The sequence below is a fragment of the Pristiophorus japonicus genome, chromosome 7 (assembly GCF_044704955.1).
Source record: "Pristiophorus japonicus isolate sPriJap1 chromosome 7, sPriJap1.hap1, whole genome shotgun sequence".
NCBI lineage: Eukaryota > Metazoa > Chordata > Chondrichthyes > Pristiophoridae > Pristiophorus > Pristiophorus japonicus.
In genome coordinates, this window is record NC_091983.1 from 66,917,128 (window position 1) to 66,937,168 (window position 20,041).

General features: G+C 42.4%; 1 protein-coding gene across 1 annotated transcript in view; it reads left to right on the forward strand.

The window, feature by feature from the left end:
- Positions 1-20,041, forward strand: part of ddx1 (DEAD (Asp-Glu-Ala-Asp) box helicase 1) — a 55,776-nt gene that overhangs the window by 27,758 nt on the left and 7,977 nt on the right. Inside the window, exons 9-25 of the mRNA XM_070885015.1 lie at positions 253-329; positions 460-532; positions 700-776; positions 858-972; positions 1,839-1,977; positions 4,042-4,102; positions 7,272-7,370; positions 8,068-8,157; positions 8,596-8,781; positions 9,085-9,136; positions 13,722-13,868; positions 13,957-14,048; positions 15,415-15,487; positions 15,567-15,639; positions 15,750-15,792; positions 17,780-17,875; positions 18,555-18,675. Of these exons, the coding sequence (XP_070741116.1) occupies positions 253-329; positions 460-532; positions 700-776; positions 858-972; positions 1,839-1,977; positions 4,042-4,102; positions 7,272-7,370; positions 8,068-8,157; positions 8,596-8,781; positions 9,085-9,136; positions 13,722-13,868; positions 13,957-14,048; positions 15,415-15,487; positions 15,567-15,639; positions 15,750-15,792; positions 17,780-17,875; positions 18,555-18,675 (1,614 nt within the window). The remainder of the gene's footprint in view (positions 1-252; positions 330-459; positions 533-699; positions 777-857; positions 973-1,838; positions 1,978-4,041; positions 4,103-7,271; positions 7,371-8,067; positions 8,158-8,595; positions 8,782-9,084; positions 9,137-13,721; positions 13,869-13,956; positions 14,049-15,414; positions 15,488-15,566; positions 15,640-15,749; positions 15,793-17,779; positions 17,876-18,554; positions 18,676-20,041) is intronic.

The following is a 20,041-nucleotide window of genomic DNA, read 5'->3' on the forward strand; positions in this document are numbered from 1 at the left end:
GATGCATTTAAGGGGATGTTGGATAAACAGTTGAGGGGGAAAGGAATAGAATGATAAGCTGATAGGATTAGCTGAAGAGAGGTGGAAGGAGGATCATGTGGAGCATAAACACTAGCATGAACCAGTTGAGCCAAACTACCTGTTCCTGTGCTGTAAATACTATGTAATTATATGTACTTTGCTTTTATTATTTGCAAATATCCTTGATTATAAGTTGATCTCAATTTTCTCTATTGGGACAATTCTAAATAGGTACTGACAAATTTGGCTTTGGATTTGGTGGCACTGGAAAGAAGTCCCACAGCAAACAGTTTGACAGCTATGGAGAGGTATGTGTATTTGTATAACCCTCGCGCTATTATAGATACAGGTTATATATAATTCAACAAAGTTTTTAGTTTATATATTTAAACTATTTAAATCTATGACCACATTTTATGTTAAATTACATTTATTTAGGAATATACCATGCATGATACCATGGGATGCTACATTGATCTTGACAAAGCAGCTGTAAAATTTTCAAAAAATGGTAAGTTCCCTAAAATGTTCTGCATTTTATGCTTTCAATTCAAACATGCTGGTTTACACAAACCATCTGCATTAACACAGATCTGGTTATCTCATTGTTACTGTCTGGTTATGTTTTCACCTGTGGAAAAACCTAGTCGATGTTCTCAAGTGTTCTTTGTTTTCCAGGGAAAGACCTTGGGCATGCCTTTGATATTCCTCCACATCTAAAAAACCAAGCCTTCTTTGCTGCTTGTGTTTTAAAGGTAATTTTGCCTTATCATTTTAGCAAAATTATGACTAGTAAATGTTTCTAATTAAATAAAATGTTTATTGTTGCATCCTAGAATGCTGAGCTTAAATTCAACTTTGGTGAAGAAGAATTCAAATTCCCTCCAAAAGATGGTTTTACAGCACTCTACAAGGCTAGTGATGGTCATGTTGTGAAGTCGCAACATACTGGTACGTAGTAAATAGCATCCTGAGTCACTTAACTGTCTTGAATAATTCACATGATTCCGAAAAGTAATGTCCAGTTAGCTATACAATCTACTAACTTATGTGCCTCCTTAATTATCTGACTACACAGCACTGAGTTGGATGAGCTCAAGTTTATGGAGGGTGGTAAATGGGAAGCCGTCCCAGCGAGTATTAGAATACGCCAAGAGTAACAAATAGATGGGGTGACAGATGCTGAGCCATGGAAGGAAAGATTTAGAAGGGTGTCCAAAAGCTGGTCAAAAAGATGGGTTTTCGGGAAACTTTTAAAGGAGAATCACATAAGGAGATGAAGGGCTTCAGGGAAGGGAGGTTCGGAGAGTGGGATCAAGGCAGCTGAAGGCTCGGCCACCAGTGGTGCGGCAAAGCCAAAATTAGATGACAACGAGCAGGAATTCACACAACCTCTAATATCTAAAGCAATGTGGAATCTTTACAGTTAACCTCATTTCAGGACACATTTGTGGCCTCTTAAATTGGGAAATAATTTGGGGTAAATCACTCTTTCATAATTTCCTGGCTTTTTAACCTTCCCTGCAGCCTGCTCTCTGCGGGTGGCTGCAAATGTATGTTTACAGCAGCTATAAAGGAGAGCCTTGTAAACTGAGAAATTGCAAAACTAAATCTGGAGAGATAGAATTTTTGGTAAAATGTGAATTTTTATAAATGTTTTCGCAGCTGTAAAAGTGAAGAATTGGGATGCTTGTAACCAACTAGATTCCAGATAAAACCTCAGTGTAATTTATTTAAGAATTTTCAAACCATTAAACCCCTTTCCCTGTGCTAAATAGTTTACCATTATTAATTCAGTAACGTTCATTCTTTTTCAGGTAGTGCACAGGTAGCTCAAGCTAAAAACTTACCAAATGCTCCAAAGGCACTCATCATTGAACCATCGAGGGAACTGGCTGAACAAACCCTCAATAATGTCAAACAGTTCAAGAAAAATGTGACTGATCCCAAATTAAGGTAGCTTGTTTTCAATACTTTGCCTCGCTTCTTTTCCCCCTGCTCTCTTTCCCCCCCCCCCCCCCCCTTCCCACAAGTAAATGTACTATTGTGCTAACCTTTCTTTGCCTGTTATATAACATGTTTGCACTTCTCCAGAACAAATAAGGTCCTTGATGGGGTGACCTGGTTAGTGATGCCGTTTCACTCAATGACATTCTGAAATCTTCAACCATTTAGTTTTGTTCTTTTAATTTCACTAGCTTGTGTATTTCAGTAATTGTTGTGAAAATGTTGTCTGTGATGAACTATGTTTTAGCAGAATATTTTGGTTAGATTATGTTCCAATTGGCTTAGATGCCAAAATGCATTGCATCAGTAATGTTGATTACTACTGGAGGGTATTCGGAAGTATTTTTCCTCTTCCCAATGTCTTCCCTTCTGAAAGTGCTGAATTGCCACCCTAGGCACAATTCCATTGATGCTGTTAACCCACTCATTCATCATCATCATAGGCAGTCCCTCAGAATTGAGGAAGACTTGTTTCCACTCTTAGAATGAGCCCTTAGGTGGCTGAACGGTCCAATACCAGAGTCACAGTCTCTGCCACAGGTGGGACAGACAGTCGTTGAGGGTAAGGGAGGGTGGGACAGGTTTGCCGCACATTCCTTCCGCTGCCTGTGCTTTTTTTCTGCATGCACTCAGCGACGAGACTCGAGGCACCCAGCGCCCTCTCGGATGCGCCTCCTCCACTCAGGGCGGTCTTTGGCCAGGGACTCTCGGTTGTCGGTGGGGATGCCGCACTTTATCAGGGAGGCTTTGAGGGTGTCCTTGTAACGTTTCCTCTGTCCACCTTTGGCTCGTTTGCCATGAAGGAGTTCCGAGTAGAGCAGTTGCTTTGGGAGTCTCGTGTCTGGCATGTGGACAATGTGGCCTGCCAAGCGGAGCTGATCAAATGTGGTCAGTGCTTCAATGCTGGGGATGTTGGCCTGGTCGAGGACGCTAATGTTGGTGCGTCCTCCCAGGGGATTTGTAGGATCTTGCGGAGGCATCGTTGGTAGTATTTCTCCAGTGACTTGAGGTGTCTACTGTACATGGTCCATGTCTCTGAGCCATACAGGAGGGCAGGTATTACTACAGCCCTGTCGACCATGAGCTTGGTAGTAGATTTGAGGGCTTGGTCTTCGAACACTCTTTTTCCTCAGGCAGCCAAGGGCTGCGCTGGTGCACTGGAAGCGGTGTTGAATCTCCTCATCAATATCTGCTTTGGTTGATAGGAGGCTCCCGAGGTATGGGAAATGGTCCACGTTGTCCAGGGCTGTGCCGTGGATCTTGATGACTGGGGGACAGTGTTGTGCGGCGAGGACAGGCTGGTGGAGGACCTTTGTCTTACGGATGTTTAGCGTAAGGCCCATGCTTTCGTACGTCTCAGTAAATATGTTGACTATCTCCTGGAGTTCAGCCTCTGTGCGCAGACGCAGGCGTCGTCTGCGTACTGTAGCTTGACGACAGAGGTTGGGGTGATCTTGGACCTGGCCTGGAGGCGGCCAAGGTTGAACAGCTTCCCACTGGTTCTGTAGTTTAGTTCCACTTCAGCGGGGAGCTTGTTGACTGTGAGCTGGAGCATTCGTGCCTTGCTCAAATGTCCATTCCTCATATGTGTACTAAATGAAAATGTTGCACAAGGCCTTGGCCAAATGTATCCCCACGTAATGTCATTCATTTTGCAGCTGGGGGTCACTGAATAGTGATCAGAATTAAAAACCTAATGATTTTTTTGTTTTCTCGCACTCATTGGAAGGTTTTCGGGTTTTTGTGCTGAATAAATCTTGTTCAGAAAGGGCAAGGCCTTTTGGACTATGATTTGATCTACACATGCTTATGTTGCTGAGGTGTACAGACTCTTATTTAAATATAATAGTGATAAACATATTCAAATGGAAAAAAAGTAGAATTTTGAAATGCTGGATATGTTTGTTAATTCTCAGCAGCCTTCTGGGTAAATATCAAATCCAAACATTTCCCCATGTTGTAATCCTTGTTCATGTATAGATGGGCTCATTTTGATTTTTTGTGTTGTTTCAGAGAACTTCTGATTATTGGTGGTGTGTCTGCAAAAGATCAGTTGGCTGTCCTGGAACAAGGAGTAAGTTTCCTGTTTATTCTCCAAGAAGAAGTGTTCAGGAATGTGTTCAAATCTGTAGTACTGTGTACCGTTTTGGTCTCCTTACCTAAGAAAGGATATGCCTTGAAGGGTGATACGTCCTTACTATACAGTATAAATGCACACGAGGCCCATGCTTGAGAGAAGGTCAGTCTGTGACCTGTCCTTTATTCCTTATCACTCTAGTGAAGGTGGGTGGAGCTTCCCCTTTTATACCTGAAGGTTCAGGTTAGGAGTGTCTCCCACCTAGTGGTCATTGTTCTCTCAGGTCTTAGGTCAGATTTTACATGGGTTACAATGCTGGTTGAATACATGACATCACCTCCCCCCCCCCCAAAGTCTTATTGGGATCACAAGTTGAGTCTCTCTGGTGGTTTACACTCTCTTGTGGAGCGTCTGAGTTGGGGCTCCGGTTGTTGGGCGCTGGCCTGAGTGTCTGCTGTTTGCGGTGCCTCCGGCCTATCCAGACTGCCCAAAGTGATTGGGCTCTCCTCCCTTTGGTTCCGGTGTTCGGTCACCTGTGGTGAAGTGAACTCTAAATCGTGTTCTTCCTCTGCTTCTTCTATGGGGTTGCTGAACCTCCTTTTTGTTTGATCCACGTGTTTGCGGCAGATTTGTCCATTGGTAAGTTTAACTACCAGAATCCTATTTCCCTCTTTGGCAATCACAGTGCCTGCAAGCCATTTGGGCCCTGCAGCGTAGTTGAGGACAAAAACAGGATCATTTACATCAATACATCGCGCCCTCGCATTCCTGTCATGGTAGTCATATTGTGGCTGGCGCCTGCTCTCGACAATTTCTTTCATGGTGGGGTGTATAAGGGATAACCGGGTTTTGAGCGTCCTTTTCATTAGCAGCTCTGCGGGTGGAACCCCTGTGAGCGAGTGTGATTGGGATCTATAGGCCAACAGGAGGCGTGATAAGTGGCTTTGTAGGGAACTCCCTTGGATTCTGAGCATCCCCTGTTTGATTATCTGCACTGCTCGTTCTGCCTGGCTGTTTGAGGCCGGCTTGAACAATGCCGTTCTGACATGGTTAATTCCATTGCCTACCATGAAGTCCTGGAATTCAGTGCTTGTGAAGCACGGGCCATTGTCGCTGACCAAGATGTCCGGTCGACAGTGAGCGGCGAACATTGCCCGTAGACTTTCTACCGTGGCAGAGGTTGTGCTTGAATTTAAAATGACACACTCGATCCATTTGGAGTAGGCGTCCACTACAACCAAAAACATTTTTCCCATGAAAGGACCTGCGTAGTCCACATGGATGCGTGACCAAGGCTTGGCGGGCCATGGCCAGGGGCTAAGGGGGGCTTCCCTGGGCGCATTGCCCAGCTGAGCACATGTGTTGCACCTGCGAACACAAAGTTCCAGATCTGCATCTATCCCTGGCCACCAAACGTGTGACCTGGCAATTGCCTTCATCGTGACAATGCCCGGGTGCTCATTGTGGAGTTCTCTGATGAACACCTCTGCCCATCTGGGGCATGACTACGCGGTTTCCCCACAGTAGGCAATCGGCCTGAATCGAGAGTTCATCCCTGCGCCTGTGAAATGGTTTAAATTCCTCAGGGCATGCCCTGTACGTGGCTGCCCAGTCCCCATTCAGGACACATTTCTTGACTAGAGACAATAGCGGGTCTCTATTTATCCAGACTTTGATCTGACGGGCTGTCACAGATGAGCCTTCGCTTCCGAAAGCTTCAACAGCCATGACCATCTCAGCAGCATGCTCGGTTGCCCCCTCAGTGGTGGCTAGTGGGAGCCTGCTGAGTGGATCGGCGAAGTTTTCGGTGAGGTAAGAGAGATGAGGTCATGGTCGCGCTTCTCCGCTATATTTTAGTGCTTCGACGGGGATTCCATCTGCTGATAACTTTTTCTTCAGTTGTCGAATGGCCTTTTCAACCTTGTGCTGGGCTGGGGTTGTGCTGAGATGGTGGCATGCTGTGGGATGATGTTGAGGACACTCACGTCGAAGACAGAGTCTCGGTTGAGGAGATCCTCGAAGTGCTCCTTTAAGCGGGCACTGACTGCTTCTCTGTCCTTGAGCACCTCTCCGTTCTTGGCCAGTAGTGGGGTAGGGCCTTGGGTGCTTGGGCCATAGGTCGTCTTGATTGCGAAGAATTCTCACACGTCGTAGTTGTCGACGCGCTGTTGGATTTCTTGAGCTTTCTCCACCCACCATCTGTTCTTTAGGTCGCGGGTTTTCCGTCTTGACCTTCAGACGTCTGTAGAGCTGTTTTCTTGCCCTCGCGTTGTGTTGCTGCTTCCAGTCCAAGAATGTCTAATGCTTGCAGCATATTAGCTACTGGTCGTTCTCGTCGAACCAAGTCTTGGTGTTTCCTGGTCGAGTGACCGAGCATCTCTTTGCAGGTGCTGATTATGGAAGCCTTGAGGGTTGACCAGGCACTGTGGACACTCTGCGTCTATGGGTCATTGGAATCGTCCGGTTGGTAGCAAGGCGCTGGCTGAATACGGCTTTCTTAGCAGGATCTTTTGAGTGCACCGGCGTTGATTTTCCTGTGGCATTGTTTCTGTTGCCGTCCCTGTTTGGGGCAATGTTGATGGTGCTGACAGCGAGTTACGCGGTGGTCTGTCCAGCAGTTGTCAGCTCCTGTCATGGCGCGGGTGACGTGCACATCTTTGCGCTCCCTCGCTCAAACAATGACGTAGTCTAGCAGATGCCAGTGCTTGGAGCGAGGGTGTTGCCATGAAGCTTTGTATTTGTCCTTCTGATGGAACAGGGTATTGGTTATGACGAGGCCGTGTTCTGAGCATTTCGTCAGGAGGAGGGTGCCATTAGAGTTGGCTTTCCCTACCCCCTCTCTGCTGATCACACCTCTCCAGAGCTCCGTGTCCTTTCCAACTCTGGCATTGGTCGCCAAGGAGGATCAGTTTGTCGCTTGTTGGGACTCGAGACAGGAATTGTTCGAGGCTGGAGTAGAATTCCTCTTTGGTCTCGTCTAACTTCTAAAGCACTGTGCTGCATCTACATTTGGTTGTTAATCTTGCTGTTGAAGGTGCATTTTGTGTGTGAAAGATACTGCTGACAAAATGTGGTTCAATCCTAAACTTTGTTTTTATTCCATAACTTAACTGAAGTGTATGCGGCATTGAAATTGAACATGAATGTGTTCTTGTGTATTCCACAGGTGGATATTGTTGTTGGAACGCCTGGAAGACTCGATGACCTTGTCTCAACAGGAAAACTGAATCTGTCCCAAATTAGATTCTTGGTGCTAGATGAAGCTGTAAGTCTCCATTTATCAAGTGAAATGTCAATTATCCTTATTAATCCTACAAATTAAATAGTATCTGTGTTATCTGTTACAGTACATTTCCATAGGTTCATATACCACCATCATAGTAAAAACCTTTGGCTACTTTTGATTCTATTGGGTAAACTGGAAGCTATGTGCATATGTGTTTCAGCAACCTATTGGCTCAGTAAGATAAACTTAACTTTTGTTCAGTCGTGAGTAACGTTTTTATAAAGTACAGCTTTTTTTTTTTTAAAGTGTCGACCGGTAACTGCTGGAAAAAGTGTTTAGACATTTTTCCATATCTACCCATATTAATAAAGGATCCAGAAAGCTTTTCAAAGTTTTTCTTATCAATGAAATGTAACCACCCACCCTCCCGTCTCCTTATCTTGAGCCTTCGGAGTATTGGCATGCTATTTTGTGTATTCAAGCAATGTCGTTGTATCTTTTGTTTAAAAATCTTTCATACAAGCAAAGTTTAATACAAAATGCAAAAAGTGTTTGTGGAAATGTTTCACTTGTGTAGCTAATAAAGAAACCTAAACCTTGTACTAAACATTCATAAACTTTGCAATAGTGGAAGTCACCTATTTGAAAGCTGAAGAAAAATGTAATCTACATGATTTATTCTACATTTTTTGTGGTGACTAAAATAGAGCCATCTGATGTGGTTGCCTTTTTGTAGGATGGATTGCTCACTCAAGGCTATTCTGACTTCATTTCAAGAATGCATTCTCAGATCCCTCAAGTAACCTCTGATGGCAAGCGGTTGCAGGTATGAACTTTGTTAAAAGACACAGTAAAGCCAAAGAAGCAGACAAAATACTAGAAAGGTATATTTGAGGAGTTGACTGGAAAAAGAACCATTTACTAATAAGTGTCTCTTTAATGCATTCTTCTTGTGCTGTCTGTACCAACAGCAACTATTCAGATTTGTGAAGCAACCATATGGCAAAATAAACAATGCTGTAGCACTCTTGTGGTTTTTTAACTAGTAAAGACTATAAATAGATGTATAATAAATCTACCAAGAGGAAGCCTTATGCAATGTATGCAACAGTATGAGGCATTACAGTGCAAATTAATGGCAACTGTGTAATTTTCCTAAATTGGAATGCTGGCTTCACTGATGAAGCCTTTATTTTGAGTGTGAGATTGTTCCACTCGAGGTATTAAAATGGCATAAAATGACTGTTTACTATGCTTTGCCTAGGTAATTGTTTGCTCTGCCACACTTCATTCATTTGATGTTAAGAAGCTCTCCGAGAAGATCATGCATTTCCCAACCTGGGTAGATCTTAAAGGAGAGGATTCTGTTCCTGAGACCGTACATCATGTTGTTCTGCGAGTTAATCCAAAAACAGATCATCACTGGGAGAAACTTGGACGACATATCCGGGTAAGAAGAGTCGACCTGTTTTTGTTCCAATGCCTAAACAAAGAGAGCATTCTACTCCTATGCTAATGTATATAGAGCTATTTTATCAAAATTATTGTTTATTCCAATCATCCTCACCTCCTGCCCCCAAAATGATTCAATGTCCTTTGAAATTTTATGCTGTATTAAACTTTGTCAACTGCTTCATAAGTTGTTGAAAATATGAATGCCACATAAATGTTTAACTCTTGCTGCAATGTCTTCATGTGCACTAAACCAATTGATTGTCAGAATATGTATCTTTTTTTTGGTTCCCTTCCTCAGACAGATGAAGTTCATGCAAAAGATAACACAAGACCTGGTACCAATTCTGCAGGTAAGTGAGGTTGCATTAGATGATATACTTCCTATTCGCTTTCCTGCTTAAAATGCTAAATGTTCAAAACACACATTTACATAAACCTTTTTTAAAAACTAAATATTTTGTGTAATGAGGCCTAAAATTGTTCGTCACTGAACATAAATTTGAATACACTTCTAATTGATTTTTCTCTGCATCCATAAGAGAATTCTGTGCATATCTAAAATTCACTAATTTGACCTTGAAGTATGGCCACAACTGATGAAATAGCTGCCCATAAAAAAACAAAGCTGCACATTTCCAACTGGTAGAAGCCCCATTTGGCAAGGAATTGTGCATGTCCATGCTGTGGTTCGGAGGATGGTGGCAGTATACTTGTCATTTTATGGTAAGTTTTGCCTTTTACTGTGTCACTTGTGAGGACCTTCTGGTATCTACTGTTTGCAATCTGTGCTTATTTTCCTGACCAAAGACTGACCTTGAAAGGGATGGGGTGGGGAGGGGAGTAAGTTGGGTCTCTACTCCAAAATGATATGCCTACAGGTTAAGACTGACCACCTTCAGTTGCAGAATGTAGGTATACTAAAGGAAAATATGAAATAATAACTAGAAAAAGGAATTGTTTTTTGAAAAAAACTTAGCAGAACTTAAGTGGATATTGAAAGTAATCGAAGGGGTGATAGCAGTGGCTCTTGGTCACATTTATGCTGGGAGACCAGAGTGTACGCAGCATAACATCTCTCCAAGAAGGAAGCGAAGGATAATTTATGCAACTGTAGACTATTTCATCTAATATCAGTTGTGGATAAACTTTTATAATCATACTTCAAGGTCAAATTAGTGAACTTTATGCATGGGTTGATCAAGGACAACCACCAATAATTTTTAAAAGGCTTGTATTCTTTGACAATAGAAATGACTGACTGGATAGAAAAAGGAATGCCGTAGATGTGGCATATATAGTTTTTTCAGAAGGAGTTTGATAAGGTGCCTCACAGGAGGTTTGGTGCAACAAAATCATATGTATGGAACAAAATATAGAAACATGGATAGAAAGTTGGTTAATAGATAAAATAAAACTATCGTTAATGGGTGTTGCTCGAATTATAGAACGGTTGGATGTCACAATTAGGTGTTTGGCAGGCAGCAATGAGGACAGTGGACGTCGAGGATATAGGTGAGCCAAATGGGCAAACAGTTGACAAGTGCAATTTAATGTGATGAAGTGTGAGGTAATGCATTTTAGGAGGAATACAAGAAATGAAAAGAAACAGAAGGGTATGAATAAACTGAAACCTAGAGGTTTGAATACTTCATTCCTCTAGTGCAAATGAAGTTAAATAAAGTCACCCAGTCGGTAACCTCTTGCACTCCCATTAATGCTCTCTCTGGCCACTAACTAAGGTGTTAGAAAACCAGAAATCCAGCCCAAATTGGTGTACTTAGATTCACCAGCATGACATTACAGATAAGAAGTTAGTTGAAAGGAAAGGCTTGAGAAACGGATTATTTTCACTAGAGTAGAGAGCGTAGGAGGTAATTTTAATAGTGTTTTTTGAAGTTTATGAAGGAGCAGTGATTGGGTGAATGGAGAGACCTTTGGTTGGGGGATCAATGTTCTGGGGGTCAACAATTTAAAATCATCACTTAAGAGTGAGGAGAAAAGTTAAAGAAATGTCTTTATACATAGAGTTAGTAGGTCTGCACTGAGGGGTCTTAACACAGAGTGTTAAAGTTGGGAATTTGGATAGAGTGGGAATTTGAAGCAGAGGGGGAAGGAGGTGCTGCTTTTTGTCTCCAATACTTGTCATGCTTTGTGTTACAAGTAAATATTTAATTTAATCACCTATAACTTAAACGAGATCAAGTAATTAGTTAAAAACTAAACTAGAAGCTAAGTTAATTAAATACATAAACTTTAATTAATTAAACAACTAAATCAAGGATACAGAGGGATGGCAGTACAGGTGGTGTGTCGCAACTGCAGCATGTGGGAGTTTGTGGAAAGCATCGCAATCCTGGACAACCACGTCTGCATGTCGAATTTCAGCTCAGAGCTGTTGAGCTGGAGTCTGAGATGCAGACATTGCGGGGCATCACGGAGGGGGAGAGTTATCTGGACACTTTGAGCCAGGAGGCAGCCACACCCCTGAGGTTAGATAGCGGTACAAGTCTGGTTAGTGATCAGGGGCAGGAGGGTGTGACTTCAACTCAGACAGGTAAGGGGACCCCAGGTGCAGTGCTGAAGGAGCCTCCCGATGTCCTTATCCAACAGGTATGAAGTTCTTGATGTCTGTATGGATCAGGACAAAGTCTGCAGGGTGTATGAGCAAACTGACCACGGCACCATGGTACAGGAGTCTATTCAAGTCAGGGGAGTGAAAGAAAAAGGTTGTATGGTAGGGGACAGTATAGTCAATGATAGATATTGTTCTCTGCAGCTGCAGTCAGGTGTTCAAAAGGCTGTGTTGCCTGCTTGGTGCCAGGATTAAGGATATCTCCTTGCAGCTGGTGAAGTGGGAGGGAGCTGTCATGGTCCAAGTCTGAACTAGGAATTTGGTTCTGCTGAGAGTTTGAGGAGCTAGGGTCCAAATTAAAAAGCAGAACACTCAAGGGTAATGAACTCTGGAAATTTAGAATTCTTAATAGAAAAGTCAATGCAATGTACCACTGTTGCGATTTGGGTAAAGATGAGCAGAGTGGGAGAGGAAGGGACAGAGAGTTTATCAGTAATAGTGGGGTCAAGTTTTGGGCCGTGCCTAGAACGGAGCAGCCCCGTGAGCCACGCCTGATTTCCGCACTCAAAACCGTGCCTAAAACTTGCCTCTGTATTCTCCCCTCCGTCTGGTCGAACCAGGCCCTTGGCGCAGTGCAGCACAAGCTGTGGGGGGAGAGGCCAGGGGCGCTGAAAACAGTGCTGGGACCTCTGCACATGCGCGCTAGAGTGTGCGCGCATGTGCAGTAGCTCCAGGCCGCCAAGGCTGCGTGGGAGGGGCCCGAAGCACGCCACCCCTACCCCTAGCCCTGGCCGAATGGGCTCACTGGGGCACCGAAGATTGGACTCTGGCCTCCCTCCCCTTCGTCTTCAGTCCTGCTCTGGCTCTCTCCTGCCCCCCCCCCCCCCCCCCTTCAGGTCCGGTCCGTTCCCCCTCCCTCCACGTTCCCGGCAGGGCCCGCCCGCCCGGCATCTTGCTGGGGGCGGGCCCCGCCCGAAGTCTTCGGCCCGGCTTCTTCTCGTCGGCTGGGCCCGTTCAGCCTCTTTTCTTCCCCCCCACCCCCACCCCTCCTCTCTTCTCTTTTCCCCTCCCCCCCCCCCCCCTCCTTTCCTCTCTTTTCCCCCCCCCCCCCCCCTCCTTTCCTCTCTCCCCCTCCGAGAGACAGAGAGACACACAGACAGAGAGACACTGGGGGAGGGGGCCTTATTTTAAAATTATGCCCCCTAGTTCTAGATTTCCCCCATGAGGGGAAACACCCTCTCTGCATCTACCCTGTCAAGCCCCTTCAGAATCTTGTTGTTTCAATAAGATCCCCCCCTCATTCATGTAAACTCCAATGAGTATAAGCTCGACCTTTCTTCATAAGACAACCCCTTCATCTCAGGAATCAACCTCGTGAACCTTCTCTGAACTGCCTGCAATGCAAGTATATCCATCCTTAAATAAGGAGACCAGAACTGTACACAGTACACCAAGTGAGGTCTCACCAATGCCTGTACAGTTGTAGCAGGACTTCCCTACTTTTATACTCCGCTCCCCCACCTCCCTTTTCAATAAAGGCCAACATGCATTTGTCTTCCTAATTACTTCGGCCGCCTGAGGAAAAAAAAGAGTGTTTGAAGACCAAGCCCTCAAAACTGCCACCAAGCTCGTGGTCTACAGGGCTGTATTAATACCCGCCCTCCTGTATGGCTCAGACATGGACCATGTACAGTAGACACCTCAAGTCGCTGGAGAAATACCACCAACGATGCCTCCGCAAGATCCTACAAATCCCCTGGGAGGACAGACGCACAAACATTAGCATCCTCGACCAGGCCAACATCCCCAGCATTGATGCACTGACCACATTTGATCAGCTCCGCCACATTGTTCACATGCCAGACACGAGACTCCCAAAGCAAGCGATCTACTCGGAACTCCTTCACGGCAAACGAGCCAAAGGTGGGCAGAGGAAACGTTACAGGGATACCCTCAAAACCTCCCTGAAAAAGTGCAACATCCCCACTGACACCTGGGATTCCCTGGCCAAAGACCGCCCTATGTGGAGGAAGTGCACCCGGGAGGGCGCTGAGCACCTAGAGTTTCATCGCTGAGAACATGCAGAAATCAAGCGCAGGCAGCGGAAAGAGCGTACGGCAAACCTGTCCCACCCACCCTTTCCCTCAACTATTATCTGTCCCTTCTGTGACAAGGATTGTGGTTCTCGTATTGGACTGTTCAGCCACCTAAGGGCTCATTCTAAGAGTGGAAGCAAGTCTTCCTCGATTCTTAGGGACTGCCGATGATGATGATGATGCTTTGTTTTTAGAATTTCTTAAACACTAAAACAATCCAATGGCTTTTATTTTTAGTTAATGAGTTTCCATATCTAATTTCTCCAGAAATGTGGTCAGAAGCTATTAAAGTTCTAAAGGGTGAATATACGGTGCGTGCAATCAAAGAACACAAGATGGATCAGGCGATCATTTTTTGCAGGACAAAGATTGACTGTGATAACATGGAACAATATTTTGTTCAACTGGGAGGAGGTGAGACAATTCTGATGTCTATTGATTTGTTTCAGCCATTTCTATTTTGGGGTAGGGTTTCTCACATCAAATTATTTTACTGTTTCAGGACCAGATAAAAAGGGACATCAGCTCTCTTGTGTCTGCTTGCATGGTGATAGAAAACCAAATGAAAGAAAGCAAAACTTGGAAAGATTCAAGGTACTTGTGTAATACTTTATCTGGTAACTTAAATAAGTTGTCAGTTTAACTGCACATCTAAAATCAGCCAGCAACTGCTGAAAGAAACTGGTAATTTCAGCACTTGGTGCTTGACTATTTCTGTTGCATTATATTTATGAATGAATTATGTTAAAGGAGCAGTTTAACACAAAATAAGTATGAATCAAAGTTCCTTGGTGCATGATTATCACTTCTACATTTTCAATTAAAAAAATAATTAAACTACTTTTTTTTTTAAAACCTTCAAAAGTGATTCAGAATGTTCCAACTAAAGTGTATTCAGTAGTGTAATGCTATAGAACTTCTGTTCAAATACTAAATAGAAATGGTCGTCTCCACAATTGAATAGAAGCAAAAAAAAAGGCAAGCTAGAAAACCATCTTTTTAGTTTTAAAGAAGTTATAGCTGGTTTCTTAATGATTTTGATGTGCTCCACATGGTCAGTCCTATCCTGTTTAGTTGTATTAAAGGAGACCACTCTAGAATTTAAAGATGCTGGAAAGAAATGCATTTTATTTTAAAATAAAATCATTTGAAACTGTCGTTGGCAGCTTGTGGTTTGTAACTTGAGTAGTTAGTCTGTATAATATCTTTTCTGAGCAAAGCTGATAGTTTATTGTGTAAATTTTTGAATATTAAGCACAGAACAGACACTTTAAAATTGAGATCTGTAGGTTATTATTTCTGAGATTGCTGTGCTGTGTTTTTGTACAAGATGTGGCCACATTGCTATTTTTGTTAGCAGTTAAATTCAGTTTTAATTGAAATATTCAAAGGTGCTGCATTCTGATATTACATTTGATCTTGACCTGAAGTTGACTTCTAAAAGGACTGATGCAATGACTGAATTTGAGTCTAATGATTGAAATGCTTTATGACTGGAGGCAGAAGTAGACTTTTATAGTTAATTGCTTACAGATCAATTCTATTATTTAAATTTTCATTATAAATGGGTAGTAAATTTTCACTATAAAAGATTGTTCTGCATTCAGTTTCTTGCTAAATTGGCTTTTTAGCTGAAATATTTTTCATTGTAAACTGAGCCCAGAAAGTGCAGTTCTGTAAATGTTAGTGAACTTGCCTGGCGATAAATCTGACCACTCGATAATTGTCAGCATCCAGTTGCGTTAACAATAACAAGTGTTTGTCTTCCGGAATCTGAAATCAGTGAGCAGGTCAGAATCTGCAACCAGAGATAGAAAAGTGACATTCACTGCAAGTTTGACCTTTTATAGAATTGAGCAATAAAGAGAAAAAAAGCTTTGGAGAAGATTGAAAAATATTTGTTTAATGTTGGCTGTCTAAATGCAAAATTTTGATGCATCTCTTTTTTTTTCTTGGAAAGAAAGTGGATGTTAAATTCCTGATCTGTACTGATGTTGCTGCCAGAGGAATTGACATTCGTGGTGTTCCTTTTGGTAAGTGAGGTATCTACTGGTTGTGTTGCTGCTCTTTAATTTAGTACAGTACTAATTTATTTTTATTTTTAAATTATAGTAATTAATGTGACTCTTCCTGATGAAAAACAAAACTATGTTCATCGGATTGGTAGAGTGGGCAGAGCTGACCGGTAAGATACTGAGTTGGCATTAAGTCCACTTCTATACTTTTTCTAACATGTTTCTTTGTTTAAAAAGTATGTTTTTACAAAGTAGCAAAGTAACATTTATGGTTTTTCAGGATGGGTCTGGCTATTTCCTTGGTGGCAACTGAGAAAGAAAAGGTAATCCTTATGTGTTAGTTATCATGTATGCAAAATCTTATTTTAAAACTATTCTGCATTGTAATGACCAAAACTGGTGGTCTTTTAAAATTAAATAGCTGCTATTTTTAGGCTGTTTATCTGACTGTTCTAACTTCCAAGTCAGAAATGCTTTCGAAGACATTAGTCTGAGTAAATGATTGTATAGTTCCTTGGTATAAAGTCAAAAATGATGATAAAGCTTTCACAAAGTATACTCTAGACTATTTAAAAAAAAATCTTGAATGTACCTGATAGACCAGTGAAATAACTTAATTAGCTTTTTTGTTATCTTTTCTTTAACCTCTGAAATGGCAACCTAGCCTGCAAACCGAACACCCTGTCCTTTCTAAATTGCGCTGGCTGCCAATTCCCCAATGAATTTACTGGGTGTAAGAGGAAAATTTGCCATTAGGGGTACCAGCGGGACAAGGGTTAAAGTGCTGGTTCCTGCACTGGCCCATAAGGAGGTAAAGACCTTTCTTCTCACGCCTTGTACATTCCAGCACCAAGGCTCCAGAAGGTACTATTATGGGTTGGGATACCAGATAGTATTCCAACATGGAATGTCAATAGGAGAGAACCTAAACAGCCTGCTGATAAGGACGTGAGAAGAGACCCGAGATCGACTTCATGGCACCAAAGGAAATGTATAACAAATTCCACCCCAGAGATACCATTCTGGGAATGGTCTAAGATGGTCACGAGATCATGGCCTGTCAGTCAGAGCTCATGACCTGTCAATCTGGAGTAGTACCGATAAGGTAGTCCAATTAGGGAAGTAGCACTGATAAGGTAGTCCAATTAGAAATCTAGGGAGGTCTTGTCCGGGAACAGAGGGGTTTTTGAAATGTATAAAAGTTGTATGATTGTGCTGTTTGGAGAGCATCCCCACTCACAGGCGGCTGTGATGAGGGATGTTTGTAATAAAGATCGTTATACTTTGCCATCCATCTCTGTCTGCTAACTTCGAGAATTGCTACGTGGGCTGGGGCGAGCGTCGACCCTCTATCAGTGGGCCCGCTCGTGGGAAAAGAAGCCTTCCCTCTCTCCCCTCAACACTAGGTTATTGCCCACCCCCTTCTTGTCTGAAGATTTTTCCTTGTCTTTGTTTTACCCTACTTTTACAAATCTGTGGAATGAAGCTTTGGAGCTGTCTGACTGACAGAACATTCAATCATGTACTGTTATTACCAAATGGGAGGGTATGTTCCAGACATGCCCTCCAATAACAGCATATTCTATGTTTCCCCACATCCTCCATTTCGCAATCAGCAGCTAGTCCTTGTTAGACCCCATGCCCCTACCTTCTAGAACCATCTGCCTAGCATCTCCACCTTGTCATCTCCCTATTTGCCTTTAAAGCCTCTTTAAGACCCTTCTCCAACTGTGCTTCACCACCCAATCTTTTTTCCCCTTTTGCTCAGTATTTCTTTTCCATTGCCCTAAATAGTTCCTGTGTATAAGGAATGCTATACAAGTGCAGGTTCCAGCAATAACAGACTCCCAAGAATATCAAAACTTTAAAAATAACTTTGTTACAGTGAGACCCAATGTAATATTTCCCAACAGGCACAGTACTACCCTTTTATAGATTATTTTATAGACTGGTTCTTTAGTTGCAGGTTAGAATCCCTGCTTTGTTTCTATTGGTGCCTTTAAATCTAAATGTGCAAGCAATGTTTGAGTTTGATATGTTTATATAATTGTCCACAAGTGATTAACTATTTCAAAAATATTTTTGACTCTTCATTACACTACAACTCACTTGAGATGCAAGTCTGAAGATGTTTGGTATCCATATTGAACATCATTGAAATGTTTAAAGATTATTGAAAAAGTAGCCACTTTTAGTTTGGTTACAAAACTGCGATGTTTCAATATTTGACTGGTCATGCAATATAATCTCTTGTTGACAGGACTGGTATTAGAAACAAGAGACTAAAAAGCTTCTTTTAACCACTTCTAGGTTTGGTACCATGTATGTGGAACTCGTGGAAGAGGTTGCTACAACACCAGGCTAAAAGATCAGGGTGGATGTACCATATGGTACAATGAAATGCAGGTACATTAACATTTTACATTTTTTTTAATTTCATGGACATTCACACATTCATTTGTGTCATTAAAAAAAATTGCAAGCTAGTGCTCCTTGATGCCACACTCGTTCAAATGCTGCCTTGATGTCAAGGGAAGTCACTCTCACCTCACCTTTGGAATTCAGCTCTTTTCTCTATGTTTGGACCAAGTCTGTAATGAGTTCTGGAGCCGAGTGGAACGAGCTGAGTATCAGTGAACAGATTATTGGTGAGTAAGTGCTGCTTGATAGCACTGTCGATGGCACGTTCCATCACTTTGCTGATAATTGAGAGTAGACTCACGGGGTGGTAATTGGCCAGATTGGATTTGTTCTGTTTTTTGTGGACAGCACATACCTGGGCAATTTTCCACATTGTCAGGTAGATGCCAATGTTGTAGCCCAGCTACAGTTGCTGTTTTTACCAATCGAGCCATTTAAGGTAAATACATAGCAATATTTTTGGCAAAAGGACATTGCTATATCTAACCTACCTTTCAAACCATACATATTGTGAATCTGAAACAAATGTTCAATTCTCACGAGTGAGAAGGTTTTTTATTGGATTTCGAGTTGAAAAATATTTTTACTATACTTTTCTGTCCACACTGGCGTACCATTTTATGTCTCAGCCAAGAAAACAATAAACATCTGCTTTTTTTCCAAGCTGTTGACCGACGTTGAAGACCACTTGAATGTCATCATCTCTCAAGTTGAGCCTGACCTGAAAATACCAGTGGATGAATTTGATGGCAAAGTTGTCTATGGAAAGAAAAGAGCAATAGGAGGTGAGTATTTTAGCGAAGAACATTGTGATATATAACAATCTACATTTTTCAAACTCTGTTTAATGACACCATTGTTTTTCATGCAACCATAGAATGATACCATTCAGTCCATTGTGCCTCTGCCGGCTCTTTGAAAGAGCTCTCCAATTAGTCCCACGCCCTTGCTCTTTCCCCATTGCCCTGTAAATTTTTCCCGTCAAGTATTTATCCAATTCCCTTTCGAAAGTTACTATTGATTTGCTTGCAACACCCTTTTAGGCACAACAACCCGCTATGTAAAAAAAGAAAATCCTTGTGTCACCTCAGGTTCTTTTGCCAGTCACCTTAAATCTGTGTCCTGGTTACTGATCCTTCTACCATTGGAAACAGTTTCTCCTTATTAACTCTATCAAAAAGTGTTTGATTTTGAGCATCTCTATCAAATCTCCTCTTAACCTTCTCTGCTCTAAGGACAACAACCCCAGCATCTCCAGTCTATCCACGTAACTGAAGTCTCTCATCCTTGGTATCATTCTAATAAATTTCTTCTGTGCACTCCTTTAGGCCTTGACAACCTTCCCAAAATGTGGTGCCCAGATTTGAACACCCTATTCCAGCTGTGAGGCCTAACCAGTGTTTTATAAAGGTTTAGCATAATATCCTTGCTTTTGTACACTCTGTCTCTATTATCGCTACAACCTTCTCCATTGCTGCCACATTGTCAGCATCCTTTTCTCTAGTGGAGACCCGTGCATAGTACTCCTTTAGTACATCTGCTATGCCTTCTGCCTCGACAAGAAGATCTCCCATTTTGGTTCCTAATCGGCCCCACATTTTCTTTGGCTACCCTTTTACTATTTTTATGTTTAAAACGGACTTTTGGGTTCCCTTTTATGTTAGCTGTTAATCTATTCTCATACTCTTTGCCCCTCTTCTCTTTTTTTTTAGGTCTCAACTGCACTTTCTGTATTCAGCTTGGTTCTCTACTGTAATATGAATCTTACATTTGTCATAAGCCTCCTTTTTCTGTTCCATTTTAATATCTATATCTTTAGTCATCCAGGGAGCTCTAGCTTTCGATGCCTTTCCTTTCCACTGCATGGGAATGTGTCTACACTGTACCCAAATAATGGGACTAAATGTGAACAAGTCCCCTGGACCTGATGGCTTGCATCCTAGGGTGTTAAAAGAAGTGGCCTCAGAGATAGTGGATGCATTGGTTGCAATCTACCAAAATTCCCTGGATTCTGGGGATGTCCCAGCGGATTGGAAAACCACAAATGTAACTCCCCTATTTAAAAAAGGAAGCAGACAGAAAGCAGGAAACTGTAGACCAGTTAGCCTAACATCTGTCATTGAGAAAATGTTGGAGTCCATTACTAAGGAA